Here is a 15,482-nt window from a genome sequence, read left to right as displayed (position 1 = left end):
TTCTCTAACCCATATGTTGCTAAATCATAGACACAATATTTGTTAAATATTACTTTTAGCTAGTTGCACCTTATACCACAATTTTTTCTTTTGGCCATCAAAATGCAACTGTGCCAATCTGTTCCTCAAGCCAATCTAACAATTTTCCTAAATTCTGTTTAAGTAATGACCCAGGATAGAGTGGTGGTCGATAAATTACCCCCAGTTCCATGTTAAAACTACAAAACCTATACACTAAACACTCCAAATTCAGCTCTGGTGGCTGTAAAACTGCAAATTGATTAGCATCTGCACAATGTCTTTGGATGTTAACCAAAACCCAGCCAGACCCAAACATGGAGAAGCAGCATTCAGCTTCTATGAACCACAAATCTGGAACAAACTTCCAGAGAACTGCAACACTGCTGAAACACTGACTAAAGCCCCACCTGGTTAGAGTTGCTTTTGGTCCATAATCACTGGAACGTGATGTGTATTGACGATTTTTATGTACGTAACTGGTTTCTTAATTCGGCGACTGCATGATGTTCTTATGACTTTTCATTTTTGTGTTTTTATGATGTAAAGCACTTTGCCTTGTTTCTGAAATGTGCCATACAAATAAGCTTGATTGATGGACACACAGATGATGAATTGCTTAACAATAGTCTATGTCATCAAATACAACACCAGTTTTAATGTTTTTGACATTATTTACCTGTTAAGAATCTATCTACTCAGAGAAAGACCAATTTTCAATCGATCAGTTTTACCCTAATATGAACCGAGAGGGTTCAAGATTTACCCATCAGACTTGACAAAACCAGCCCCCCCCACCCAGGCAACCTAAATATCAACCTGGAGAAAAGCATTACGGTCAGACAACCGATACGGTTTGGCCAGAATAACATGTTTGGAGTCAATGTGAAGATTTCAAACCAAGGAAGACACAATTGGCGGTAGTAGTTGGCGCCATGCATTGAGACCGATTCTCTGCCAGACGTACCGGTGGTGTTCCACAAGATGGAGGGAATCCGCAATGAAGAAAGACTGCCTCCATATTCTTTTACATCATCTCAACTCAGAGGTTGCAAGCTGAAACCTGGACGGGGAGCTCCAACACATCAAAACCAGTTTAGGAAAGACTGGCTAATGCCGAGCTTCTGGAACGGCCTTCGAAAAGCCGCATGCTCAACCCGACTAGAAAAGCAAACAATTCCAATGAGCTCTACGGATTCATGAGGTCAAACATCGAGCCAAATGTGTGCCAGAAGCTAGCCGACGGTTAAGAAATGCAAACATTTAACCAGGCATGTCTTGAAGTGTGTTATGTAAATACACATCTATTGAGCTAGGATACAAATCAATTAATCACATGATAAATTAAAACAAGCCCCATCATTTCTCTATTTTCACTTTCTACCAAAAACTGAAAGGCCAAAGTCTTTGATGCTCTGGTCTCAACTTTTTGAAGGACAATTTTGTTTACTGTGACTTTATAGTTCATTTTATTTGTTGTTTCTGTTGTTTTATTTATTTATTTTGGATATTTAACATGTCTTCCAGTTCCAGTGTTTAAATTTATGTTTATTGACATTTGAGAATGTGTCCTTGTATTACCATGCCATTATATTACTTGAAAATGGTTCCAAAACAATAATATTATTGTTTATCGCGATAACGTCTGGGGCAATTTATCGTCCAGCGAAATTTGTTATCGTGACAGGCCTAAATGAAACTGTATATGTGTCTTAAAACAAAAATGAAATCAGAAACATTATATAACAAAAGGAACCCAATGTGTTCATCTCAGCAGATATTTATTCAACCACAAGCACTGGCAGCATTTCTCACAAACATTGCACAGTTTAACCAGGAGAAATGTGTTCGATTTTATGATAAGCGCCCACATCCTTTCCGCCACCAAAGCCAAAAACACTTTCATTAATCGATCGCTCAGTCTTCCAACAACACTCCACTTTCTCACAACATTCTGTCACTCGAACAATGGGGGTGATTACAAGTCGAACTCCAGGCATAGGCTTTCCGTGAACCGTGATTTCCTGGCGCCAGCGGGTTCTGACGTAAACCCGTCCTCGGCGTGTTCGTCGTTACATCTCGGGCTTAAGCTTGGATTCAGGCCAGAATCCTGCTAAAGCGGCGCCGTCATCGTCGTCGTCGTCAAAGTTTGGAAAACTGAACGAGGTTCCTGTTGATTTCGGCTACGTTTCTGCAACCTGCGTCAGGTCATTCGTGACGGAAAGAAAGGACACGGTGAATGTTATTATTTCAGCAGTTTCTGTTTGGGCCGCTGAACCTCGAGCATCAGACCGACCTGATAGAGCCATGGAAAGACGGAACTCGTCATTCAGGATCTGAAGAACTTCCCTCACTCCTTCCTCCCCCTGATAAATCACACACGATATAATTACTGCCTCTCTACCACTGTAACCTGGCTACGGCGGAGCGCTAGAGCCAGACTAAGAAAAAAAATAAATAAATGAAATTACCAGATGAAAGTCATAATACTACGAGAATAATGTCAAGTGAGAATAAAGTCAAAATAATATGAGAATAGGATCATAATATAACAAGAATAAAGTCGTATGGAAATAAAGTTGAATTAATACAAGAATAAAGTCATAACAATATGAGGATAAAGTGGTAATATTAGGAGAATAAAGGCAAATTTGAAATAATACAAGTATAAAGTTATAAACCCATAATATTACAAGAACACAGTTGTAATATTATGAGGATAAAGTCAAGACTGCTAGAAAAATGTCAGAATATTTTGAGAATCAAGTCAAGATTGCGAGCAAAATGTCATATTTTGAAGAAATGATATTACAACAATAAAGTCATAACATCATGCGCAGTATTATGAAAACAATGTTGTATGAGAATAAAGTCAAAATAATACGAGAAAAGGGGTCGTAAAATTCCAGAATAAAGTCACAATACTTCCAGACAGAAGTCATAATGTTGTGAGAATAAAGTCATGACACTAAAGTTGAAATATTACAAGAATAAAGCTGTAATACCCTAATACTCGGTCTCACAGAGGGATAAAACTTCAGGTTACAGTTAAATTATCTAAACCACAGGTCTCAAACTCCAGTCCTCAAGGCCCAGAGTCCTGCAACTTTTAGATGTGCCTCTGCTGCACCACACCTGAATAGAATTACTAGGTCATTATCAAGACTGGGAGAACTGATCTACACAAGGAGGAGGTCATTAAGCCATTTCATTCCAGTGTTCTGTACCTGGGGCACATTTAAAAACTGCAGGACCGTGGCCCTTGAGGACTGCCAAGAACAAACATTTTTCATCTTTTGGGCTAAACAAAAGACACGAAAAAAAGAGAAAGATCCCCTGCTGCATTCAAACGTCACGGATCACCCTGACACAGATTTCTAAATAACCAGTCACACACATTCAGCCTCCCACGGCTGTTGTACCTTGTATGCCAGGCCCCACACGGCTGGACGGCCGATGAACACACACTTGGCCCCCAAGGCCAGCGCTTTGAGGACGTCGCTTCCTGTCCTGATCCCTCCATCGACGTAAACTTCAATTCTGCCTGCCACCGTCTCCACGATCTCTGCCAGAGCGTCGATCTGTTTGCAAACGACGGGGAAGAAACGTCCGGACAGATATTACCCAACGCTCCACTCACTGATCTGCTGTTCTTTACGGTTCAACCATTTCAGCGTGAGGCCTTTCTCGTCACGTCAGGCATCGACATGTTTCTATGTACTTTGCTTCCGAAACTGTATCATTGACAACACATTTTACTTAGTGATGTAATGCATCAAGTGTTTTTCCTTTGAGAATGAAATTCACTGCAAAGTCCAAAGTGGCTGCTGAAGCTCCCTATCCTCTCTATGTCATGTGACATCTGCTCTGTGTGCCAATAATAGTTGATCACGAGGGAGACAATAAAGTTTATGTTGACTGAGGCAAAGTGTTACATATATGAAATGTAGGTTTTCTGTGAGATGTTGTTGGTACATAATTCACTGGAACTTACTGGAGGTTGAAAGCTAAATCAACAAGTCCTATAAAAACAAAGCAAACATGCTAACGTTAGCCTAGATTTTTTTTTCCCTCTACAAAATAAAAAGCATAAGTAGGAGCAAAGTTTGACTTCATTAAAGACTGCAGATGAATCTTTCAAATGCTTGGAAGGAAATGTCAAATGCATGTGTTTTAAAATAAATGCCTGGTCAGGCTAGTCCCATCTTTGAGCATCGTATTAAAGGGGCAGTATTATGTATTTTCCAGAGATACGGGGTTATTTTGTAGCAGAATCAAGTAACTCCTTTATAAAAATGCAATATATATCAAATATGACTTACAAGAAATTTGACTTTGGGCGTCTGTCTCTTTAAGAAACCCTCAACAACATTTTACCAGCGTTGCTCTGAGAAGTAGCTCCTGTAATGAGCTCAGTAGAGCCGCAGTTGCACCAGATGATTGCTAATTGCTGCTGGCTAGTCTGAAGGAGCTGAGTGGGGTACGTTTTGATGATGGAATAACATTACAGCATGATGTAATCAACCTAAAAAAAAGGTTGATTTTACATGATACGGCCCCTTTAAGGCCTGCCTGCAGACACTTTAATTAGGACAATAGATCCATTAAAGTAAAGAAAAAAAACATTACAAACTGAAGTCGTTGGTATGCGATCATGTACAAATGAAAACATACGAGTGTACTGTTTTATTTTACCATTCTATAAACCTGTCAAGTTATCAAGACTATAAACAGCACTGATGCAAATAATTTCAATATATTATCAGACCAGGAGTTTAAGTTTGGATCAGTACTGCAGACAAAAAAAAAAAATCTAATCCGGATTTTGGGACATCCATAAATTTATTGAACAAAATGGTTTTAGAAGATCTTAAGCTTTTTAAGTGGGATCTTCAAAAGAATGTAAAAATAATACAAAAATAATACAAAAAATAGTTTTTTTAGTTCTGTCAAAACAGTGTTACAAGCCGTCCATTTTCAGTAGGTTTTCTCATTTTATTATAAAATAATATAATTCTATAAAACAACTGAAGCTGACAGTTGTTTAGCTTTCAGAAGCTGAAGCTGCTCACTCTTCTTTTTAAGCAACTCAGTTCTTTAAACGCTTTACAACAGCAAGAACTAACTGCAGTGACTCCACAATCACATTGTGTGACTCTGTTTACGACAAATTCCTTTTTTAAGGTGAAGTTGTGAGAAACGTGTTTAGCATGTACCGACGCCGGGCCGCCGTCCAGCTGCCTCCCCCCGTGGTTGGACACGATGATACCCTGGACGCCGTGCTCCACCGCCACCTCGGCGTCTTCCTTGGTCAGGATGCCCTTGATGATGATGGGGAGGCGGGTGATAGACTGCAGCCAGTGGATGTCCTTCCAGCTGATAGACGGGTCCAAGGTGTTGGCCGGTATCCCGTACTCCTCTGGGACGCTCGTCTCCTGCTTATAGCGCGACAAGTACAGCTCCCGTAAAGGTTCACTCGTCAAAAACCAGCAGTGGTTGATGGGAAACTTTAAACGTCGGGTTAGATTTCAACTTGATTTTTGAGTTGTGTGCATTAGGTTAGGTTATATGAGACTTTGTCAAATAAGCTTTACTTCCTCAAAAGGAAATGATCACCAACGGACAGAAATAAGTAAGAAAAAAAAAATCTAATTTACAGATTGTGTCTTCTAATATCACATTGGAAACAATTAAAATGGAATCCTTCAAACTATAGTATGCAACTTTTAGAAAAGAAAATGTTTTTTACATATTTGTTGCCACTATGTTGTGAAAGTATAAGACATATAATCTATGAAAAACTCAAGTTCTTCAGCCTTTGTGCTCCCAGTAGAAATACACCACTATACTGTAGAAATACACTACATGATCAGAAACAACCAATCAGAGCCAGGAGGAGGGTCGTAGCGCTGGCAATCATGCTTGTGTATGTGCTCACAGTCTCGCCGTTGCTCTCTGCTATGCTACAGCTTTCCAATGGCAGCGCTCATGCTAATGCTAGTTAACATGGCTACCAATCACATTGGATAAACAGTTTTCCTGAAATGGAAAGTTGTTTATTTCACCATTAGCCCATCTAGCGGCATGTTCACGAGTGTGATTGACAGCACTAAGACCCTCCTCCTGGCTCTGATTGGTTGTTTTTGACCAGAAGTGGTGCTTTTCTGCAGATTAAAATTGTAGGATGGGGAGAAAATGGAGGAGCTTGATTTTTTTTATAGATCATCTGTCTCACACTATGCTGCTACGAAATAAATATGTAAAAAAAAATTTTTTAGAAATGCTACATGCTGCGGCTTTGGGTTGCACAACAGTCCGTCTTGAACCTTCCCCTTTTATCTGCGACTCAACAGCTGTTGCACAGTTTCTAAGTCGCCAACTCCTCTCCCCTGCTGTGCCGATCCATTCTCTTACCTGGAAAACTCCCTCAAAGTTCTTGACCTTGAGGTGCGGCGGCAGCCTGAACTGGTTGCGGATGTCGTTGCGGCGCTTTCCCGTGTAGGGCACGTCGACCGTGAGGACCAGGGCCTTGTAGCCGAGCGCCTCCACCCGGTGCACCAGCTGCTCGGACAGCTTCCTCTCCCGGTACACGTAGAGCTGGAACCAGCGGTAGCCGCTGGGCGCCGCCGCAACGATCTCCTCCACTGAGCAGGTGGAGTAGGTGCTGGTGATGTAGCAGGTGTTGAGAGCCTCGGTGGCTGTGTGGGGGGGGAATCATTGGTGTGATCAGTGATGGTGGGACTTCTGTTAAAGGTACAAAGGTTTAATATTCACATTTACAGTGCTTGGGAAAGTAGCACAGTACTGTCTGTTGAAAGGAACATAAATACATGGTATTCATGTTTATTTTTACAAATTAAAATTTGGAAAGTGTAACCAGCATTTCTATATCCATAACAACTTAAGTTAAGATTGTGTGTTCACAGGTAATAGAAAAGCCAGCAAGATTAATCATATAACTCCCGTTTTAAAGTCCCAGGCTCAGAGAATAGACTTTAAAATACTTTTGTTAAGTTATTCAGTTATGTATAAGCTAACAAAATACATTAGAGATCTGTTGTCATTGTATCAACTGTACAGACCACTCGGGCCTTCTGGTTCTAGTCTGTCCTTCATCCCCACAGCCAAACGTGGAGAATTTAGGATTCAGTTTTTTGAATCTGATCATCACAGACTCAATCCAGTCCGACCGCACTTGAGCCATTCTTCAGAGAAGAATAAGCAAAACTTCAGTCTCTAACTGTCCAAAGGTAAGAGGGAGCAATAAAAACCTGCAGCAAACATTATGTCCCACACGAACAATGAAGTTTGTGGTTCTAAAGGGAAAAAATATGTAAAAATTCAAAGGGCATGACTACTTTTGCGAGGTACTGTAGATGAAAAATTATAATTAGGATCAATATTTAGCACCATTGCTTAATAATTCCCCCTCTAACCCTATGAATTATTTTTTGTGGCCATATTAAAGACAGATTGGGGTAGATTGAGTATCTGATTGATTCTTTGAATAAATGAATTAATGATTCTTGTGAAGCCGCTGGTTCAGCTTGCAACACTTCCCCCTAGTGTTCGGTTTGAGTATTACCGCTGTTGCTGAATTAAGGATTTCTGCAACAAGCGAACTGGACTTCATTGACTTTTCTACAAAATGCCAACATGTGCTGTCAGTTGGTGCGATATAAATAAACTGAACTGAAGTGAGTCGAACAGAGAGTAATACAAACACAAGTCGGACACTCCCCCCCCCCCACCTGAAATCCTAAGAATTGAACACGTATGAAAAGAGATTAAATATATGAATAACTAAACAGACTAAACACATTTCACTACATAAGGCAGCTGTGTTCACAAATAGTTTTCCAGATTTTCTCAATGAGCGTTTCGCTGAATAGTCTCTCGTTCGGTATCTATCAAAGCGATTCGGTCCGGCCTCAGCAATGTTGTGGTTTGGCGTCTGCATGAGCCCTGTCCGAACTCTTATGCTTTCTATTCAGATGTGTGTTTTCTGCATCAGCGGCGTGATTTAGGATCATTGTCATTCGGGATAAGGAAGACATTGACTATTTTACTCTCATTAGCTGGTGTTTTATAGCGTTAGTAAATCTTCCAGTGCATAATCGAGTTCATGTTTTAGTCATTTCTCCTCCGAGATCCTTCAAATCTGTGGCCAAAATGCAACTTCAATTTACGACGGAGTATCTGATGTACAGAGCAAAAAAATTAAGTAGAAACAAAAAAAGCATTACAAAGACTTTCTATGGAGGTAAAAGTGGAAGACATCAAAAGGAGGATAAAACTTTCGCTCATTACGACACACAGAGACGAACGTGACTCACCGCGAGCTGTAGCCACCTCGCCTTCATGCCAGGCCAGGCAGTGGAAGGCCGTCGGCGCAATGCCGACGGGAAAGCTTATTTCTGTCCCCTGCACCGTGGTGCGCGTGTCACTTACTGACACGTCCCGGAGGATGCGAGGCCTCAAACGGATCCTGGAGGACAGACATGAATAATTCAGTGGGATTGAGTGGTTCTCTATCAAGGAAAACTCTTCAAGGAGGTTTGGAAGGCCCTGATGTTACACTGGTACATGAGAATGTGTGAACAGAAAAATGACTTCTTTTGGAGAGAAAAATGGGGCGGAAAATCCAAAGAATACTGTTAAAAAGTCTGAAATCAAACCACCAAACCTTTTTAACCATAGTGTTTACAGACGTGGACAAAACTGTTGGTAGTCCTCTGTGGACGATTTAAAAACCCACAATGGTCACTGAAACACCTAGAGAAGACTAAAGTAATTATGATAAAACTTACTGAAGTTTGTCTATTATTACTGAAATTAACCAATGGAAATCATTGGTCAAATGTGGTTCAACAGAATTATATACATTTTAAAAAAACTAATGAAACAGGCCTAGACAAATATAACGATACTTATAAAAGTATTGGGGCAATACCAATACTTTTATTGGTGATGTTCCAATAAAAGTATTGCAACACAGAGTTGCAATCGGAAGATTGTCGGTTCCTCTTGTTGATGAGCTCTGATTTAAATCCAGTTAAACATCTGTGCCTTTCCCCCCCAAGTTGCCTACTGATCTATGTATAAATTCATGTGCATTTGCCCTAACAAGTTGACAGTTTCACCTCTAGAATGACGATCACACGGAGATCATCCACTTATACAAGATTATATTTTTTAGGGTTAATGAGTCCAGGAGAGAGACCCAGGCATACCCCAGGTTATCAAGCCACAACCTTTTCAAAGTCAACATACGGTCCCTTCAACAAAAAAATCCAGAGATCTCCATCCAGTGGGGCTGGAAAACTTTCAAACTGTGGAGACCAGGAGGTATCCTGACGCCAGACCACCTTTTTCCAGACACTGCGAGTCTCTGGAAGAATCTCTTGGTAGCCAGTTTTATCCGCATTCTCGTTTTTTCATGTATGATCCAAATGTCTCAATCGTAGGTAGACTGTTAATTTGAGAGTTTTATTTTTGGACTCAGCTCTTTCCTCACGACATCAGATTTTGACTCAAGTCATATGATAGGAAAAACAAAATCACGATTCCTTGTTCCACAGGGAAAGCAACTTCCAAAAAAGTTCCTCTGTCCTAACAGTGGGTCTGGCTAAAATGTAGCAACAGGTTAATTATTATACAACTTCACCTTAACAGAGACTGCTCAGAGAAGTCAAAGATGCGTCAAAACAGCACAAAGTCCACGTAAAAACGAGTCTCCAAATGGTCAACAACTCAATATTAAAACTAGTAAGAGATGTACCCCCACGCAGATTTTAAATATTGCATCAATGTAAATAAGTAAATAAGTCAAAAGCTGTGCGTACATGACGTGTTATGTCCAGCGTACCTTTTGTAAGCCAGCAGATTGTCGTCTCTGGTGCAGCATTCATCCGCTCCGGCTGCGTAATAATCCCAGGTGGCCTTTGAAAGATGCTCCTTTGCGTACTCCTCAAAGTCCGTTAGGCATACCATGGCCATCTCTGCACAATGAACTCCTTCTCTGTATGAGAAAAACACCAGACAGACAACGTCGCGGCTCGAAATACACACCGATGAGGCGTAACATTACGATCAGGGGTCTTCTGCTGTGTTACCCCATGAAGCTCAGATGTGTACTTCATACATCGTTCTGTCAGAACCGGCAGTAACATAACTTGTTTACTTGCTGTTGGGTCGGACGATGTGGCACACTCTTTGCTCTCCCATCAGTAAGCCTTGGTCACTCAATGCCACTGGTCCGTCGCACAATAGCTTAAGTCTTTGGAATTGGGCTGAATTGTCTAGTCGTCACAATCTGATTCTGTGTTGAACTTTCTCAAATCATTTTGCATTAGCTCTGACAACACAATATTCAACTGAGATTTCACTTTAAATCAAGGCTAAAAACCCCACCTGTTCAGAGTTGCCTTTGAACTACAATAGATGGAACATTGTCCAACATCTTTGACGTGTGTTGATGATTTTGATGTTGGTGTTTGTCAAACTGTAATGTTTGTCACTGGTTTCTCAATTGTTGACTTTATGTTGTTTATAGGACTTTTTATTTGTGTGCTTTTATGATGTAAAAACTTTGAACTGGCTTGTTGCTTAAATGTGCTACACAAATAAACTTAACTGACTGATTGATTAACATATCCCACCCATTGACAGGTATGTGATGATGATGAAGAGATAATTTGTTCATTTCACCTGATGTAGTCATAATCAGAGCATGCTATTTACCGTACAATTAGTACAATCATTTCAAAGAAAAACGGTCTTAAACAGATTTTGCATGCAAAAATACAACTCTGTATGATCGCTGTTTATTTTTCGCAGTTAACCTGATCAACACGATCATTTGTGTTATTGCGAATTTTTATCTGATTAAGCCAATATATTCATCTCAGGGGACATTGTCTGAGTAAAGGCTGCACAATGCATGTTAAGTCTGATTTAAAAGGGCAAGATATACAAATAAAACTACAGCGAAACTTACCGCAAATGAGCAAAATAACCAAAAAATCCTCCCTCTTGCCCCACACGGCGCCCACGAAGGACTGACGTTGCAACATCCCGGTTTAGACCGAAACCAGCGAGTGCAGCTCAGTCAATCAATAACTGGCCCCGCTGGCCTTCCGCCTTCCCTTTGACGTGTGAGCAGCACACAGCTTTAATTTGAGCCTCCCGTGCCTTTGTTTGCCAGTCCGCGTTACTTTTGGCTCATTCAGGGTGAACTTTCACAGAGGAGCAGTGAAACCCGCTGGGAGAGAAAAGCCACATGGGCGCCCGGGCGCCGCCGCCGCTTGTACCGTGTTTACAAAACTAGAAATGTGCTGATGGGGACAAGAGGCGTCCGAAACCCGGCGGCCAGCTGCCGGGTGGAGGCAAACGTTGTTTGTGGTGGTGGTGGTGGTGAGTTAGAAATGAAATTTTTTTTTAAAAAATTACAAAAATAAAATTCTGCTGAAGCCAAAGCTTCACTTGCTAACAAGCTAGCACCGCAGAGAAGCTAGCTGTACCAGGAAGTTGGAAAAGAAGGAGACTAAAACTTAATTTTATTTATAAAAAATAGTAGTCAAAAACTCATATATTTTTTTTCACATGTTTTAGGTTGGCTATTCTAGAGTGGTTGCAAAGTGAAAAAATGAATTTGTTTTAAAGTATATTTTAAATATGCTGCATGTTTCTGAAATTCATGTTTCATTGCATCAACTGCGGAAATTGTTAAAGGCATGGTATTTATAGAAAGACAGATGGGGATATTTAAAATATATTTTAAGATATATTCTAGAATATATGAGAAGTCTATTGTAAAGTTATAAGTATACTTAAAGTACCACAAGTTTGTGCTTTAATTCAACCAAATTAAAGCATAAATACATAAACAATTATTATTGTATTTTTGTATGTTACCTACATATGCTTTTGATGCATAATAAAATTGTTTCAATAAATGAACCTCTTCATATATAAATTTTTAAAGTATTTATAAGGTGTTATGGAAATAGCTTTAATGTATTTAGAATAGGCCTGTCGCGATAAACGATAAATCGATTAATCGTACGATAAATTAAAACTATCGACGTCATTTTAATTATCGGCATTATCGTCTCTTCCGGCCTTTTTCTCTTTCTGTTGATGACACTGAATGAAAAAAAGGCTCAACTCCGGTTCTCTCCACTGACTCCTCCCTTCCTCATTTCCTTAATGTAATGCCCAGCGCACACGAGCTGTCGGCTGATTGTCGGCCCATTTTCAAAACCTGACAGATCACACATTACCCGACAGAAATCCTAGGTATAACGGTTCGATCGGGTTCGGTCCTGCCGTGTGGTGTCCAACAATGGGCACAAAATAATGGCTACAAGTTCAGTGAACTAATTTTAAAACCAGGCATTAATCAATGCTTTACTACAATCTACCTGCAATGCATGTGGCTAGTGTCAGCGTAAAGTCCTGACTGAATGAAAATCATTAGAACCTATTTACATCACGTTAACGAAGAACAGCTGAAAAGTTACCGGGTTTATAAACTGCGGTAGCAATTTCGCTCCAACTCCTCCCCTTATCATTTCTATATTCTTTGCATGTTGAATAAACATTAATGTTGTTTCCACGTCGGCTGGACTTCGGGTTGCGCCGTGTCAGCTGTTTGGGATTCCCCGACGTAATTTCCCCTCAGAAAGTGCAGAGGAGAATCCGCGCTTTCTGATTGGCTGCCTGTCACATTCAACAGGCTGCGTTAAGCTCCCAGTCGGGGAAAAACCCCTGATTTACTGTAGATCGGAGCGGCAATGAGGATCTACCGTAACACACCACACAATCTTAGAAAGATCAACGGTTTAAGATTGTTGTAAGGGGAAAAATAGGAGCAAAAAATCATGTAGTGTGAATTATTGCATCAGGTAGTGGATGTGCCCATCTTCTCTATTTAAATCTAATTATTACTGAAGGGCAACATAATATACAGACTTCATAATCTGCACTCTTTTGGTTGAATGCAGTATTTATTTCCACTTTTACTTTATGTTGTTTAGTTTTTTTTTTCAAGTGCGTTTTTTGTTAATGGAGACCATTTTATTTTCGTTTTTGGTTGTTTTGTTTATTTTGTTTATCAGTTCCAGTGTTTAGTGTTCTTTTGAAAATAAAGTGTATCTATCTTTGGCAGAAAATCGCATGTTATGTCATTTCCATTAAATCAGTGTAAAAAGGTCTTCAAACAATATTATCGTTTATCGCAATAATTTTTGAGACAATTAATCGCTCAGCAAAATTTGCTATCGTGACAGGCCTAATTTAGAATATATTTTATTTTTAATACAAGTTCAAACACTATAAATTTGTTGGAAATAACATCAAAATGTATCATTGTCGAATGAAATAAGCACAAAAAATTCAAATACATTTAAATTATACTTAGTGAACATGAAGTCCTTCCATTTTAGCACAGAATGGTAAAGTCAGTTCACTTTAAATTGAATGTTAATCATATTTGAATTCAACTAAAATTAAGTAATTTCTTTCAAAATGGCACTCATAAAATTTCTGTTACAAAAAATGTTGTAAATATAGCTACAATTCTAGATTTTAGTACGCTTAAGTATATTCTTTTCTCCTGTGTAGTGAACATACTAAGAATGTTTAGGTATATACGCTAAATTGCTTTTAAACCATTAAATTCAGGTTTTGCAACCGCAACATGACCACACGTGTATAAAATCCAGTCCATAAAGATTCTATCCCAATTGTAGGTGATGTTACTACAACCTGGAAGCAATTTGGAGCAACTTCAACTCCGAGCGGGGGTCACCAGATGACGAGGTCTTTCTGCACAGTCAATGGTTACAGTCCTCCAAACGTCTTGTAACCTTCAGATTAGCTCAACAACAGTCCTTAGTAAACGTCATGGAATCACTATCATATTGTTACATGAGACAAAAGCAATGCAAATTGTTAGATAAAAAGGTATAAACCCATTTCTGTTGGACTCTAGTGACATTGGAGACATGTTGTCTGGAGGGACAAATCTGGCAGCCCAATGAACGAGTTTTGCAGTTGCCCGGACAACAACACCTGCCTGATTGCATCGTGTCAAGTGTAAAGTTTTGATAAAAAGGGCGGGGCGTTATTTTTCTGATTCAGGCTTTGCGCTGCTCTAGTTCCAAAACAACTAAAGGCTTCATCGTGCCAAGAGATTTTGACTTGACTTGACTTACCTGATTGAGTCCTGACCGCATCTTATAGAACTCTATCAGAGTGGAGATTATTAACCTAGCCAACTCAACTAGCATCAGTGTCTGAACATATTGAGTGTGTGTTTTTATACTGTGTGGTCATGTTGTGGTTGCAAAACCTGAATTTAATGGTTTATAGGCAATTTAGCGTATATACCTAAACATTCTTAGTATGTTCACTACACTGGAGAAAAGAATATACTTAAGAATATACTTTATTTAGCCCACTCCTAAACCTTGATCAAAGTATTCCCACAGAACAGCTATAGCTCCAAAGGGTGGGCCGACTTTATGTCAAACCCTACGGATTAACCATGGGACACAATTGTGTGTGAATGTAGATGACTTGATACCTTTGGGACTATTTTAAAAGTTGGGAAATTTTCGCCACCGTTATATTAGCTTATTTATCAACGAGTCCTAAGAATGTAAGCATGTGAGTAAAATAAGAAAGAAGAGTAAATTTAACCATGGACACGCTGAGTTTCTCTGCAACTTTTTCAATGGTTTGCTTCCATTTAAAAAAAAAAATATTAGTATTCTACTATCTATTTATTACCATTTGCCCTGATTTTTTACTCAAATTAGCTTAAAGACATAGCTAAATGATTTGAATAGCAGATGCCAAATTATACTTGCTGTCAAAAAATTTAACATATCAAACAACCGTTTTTTGTTTTGTTTTGTTTTTTAAACATGAGACGAGTTTGAACTTGACAAGAAACTTTAGTTGGATAAAACTAAAATGTTATTTGCTTATTAAAACTATAAAGAAACACTCGGGACAAACTGCACATGCAGTCCAAATTTTTAAAAAGCAATTTGTTTCATAAAAAATATGACTCTGGGCCCTGCTGACACATCAGTAATTTATCATGCAGCAGGTAGAGAGCTTGTAGTTTTGGTGCGCCTTACTCACTGGTGACAGCTGCACATCCTCTCTTAGCAGAACTCCTTTCCTCCTGCCAGACTCGTAACATGTGTACCGCCTGCAGCAAGCACAGAAAGCACATTGGTTATTCTTGACATATCTAAAGCTTTGTCTCTCAAAAATAATCCTGCTTTTCCTGTTAACGCAAACCCAGGACGATTACATAGAAAGTTTGCACGGCAAAACTGCTGGGTTAATTCCCCTCACCCCCATCTAAATCAGGGGTTTATGTTGTTTTGGAAAGACGTTCTAACCAAACACTGATCCAGAAACTGTGACCAAGTGTTTGGTTAGAG

At 39.5% G+C, this 15,482-nt stretch overlaps 1 protein-coding gene across 3 annotated transcripts; it reads right to left on the bottom strand.

Moving 5' to 3' along the window:
• Positions 1 to 1,780: 1,780 nt before the first annotated feature.
• On the bottom strand, positions 1,781 to 15,244 carry hao2 (hydroxyacid oxidase 2 (long chain)). 3 transcript variants are annotated; one of them, XM_032567800.1, is made up of 8 exons: positions 15,175 to 15,244; positions 9,887 to 10,039; positions 8,355 to 8,506; positions 6,433 to 6,716; positions 5,235 to 5,456; positions 3,441 to 3,599; positions 2,315 to 2,384; positions 1,781 to 2,216 (listed from the first exon to the last, which is right to left on the bottom strand). In XM_032567800.1, exons 1-8 carry the CDS (start codon positions 15,189 to 15,191, stop codon positions 2,161 to 2,163), a joined length of 1,113 nt encoding a protein of 370 aa, XP_032423691.1. In that variant the 5' UTR covers positions 15,192 to 15,244; the 3' UTR covers positions 1,781 to 2,160. The 3 variants fall into 3 exon arrangements, with proteins under 3 accessions (XP_032423691.1, XP_032423692.1, XP_032423693.1); XM_032567801.1 differs by having other exon boundaries at positions 5,235 to 5,453; XM_032567802.1 differs by lacking the exon at positions 15,175 to 15,244 and adding an exon at positions 11,018 to 11,129.
• Between the last annotated feature and the right edge of the window lie 238 nt (positions 15,245 to 15,482).

The sequence above is a fragment of the Xiphophorus hellerii genome, chromosome 7, assembly GCF_003331165.1.
Source record: "Xiphophorus hellerii strain 12219 chromosome 7, Xiphophorus_hellerii-4.1, whole genome shotgun sequence".
NCBI lineage: Eukaryota > Metazoa > Chordata > Actinopteri > Cyprinodontiformes > Poeciliidae > Xiphophorus > Xiphophorus hellerii.
The sequence above is the reverse complement of the archived record's forward strand: the minus strand, read 5'-3'. Positions and strand labels throughout refer to the sequence as shown.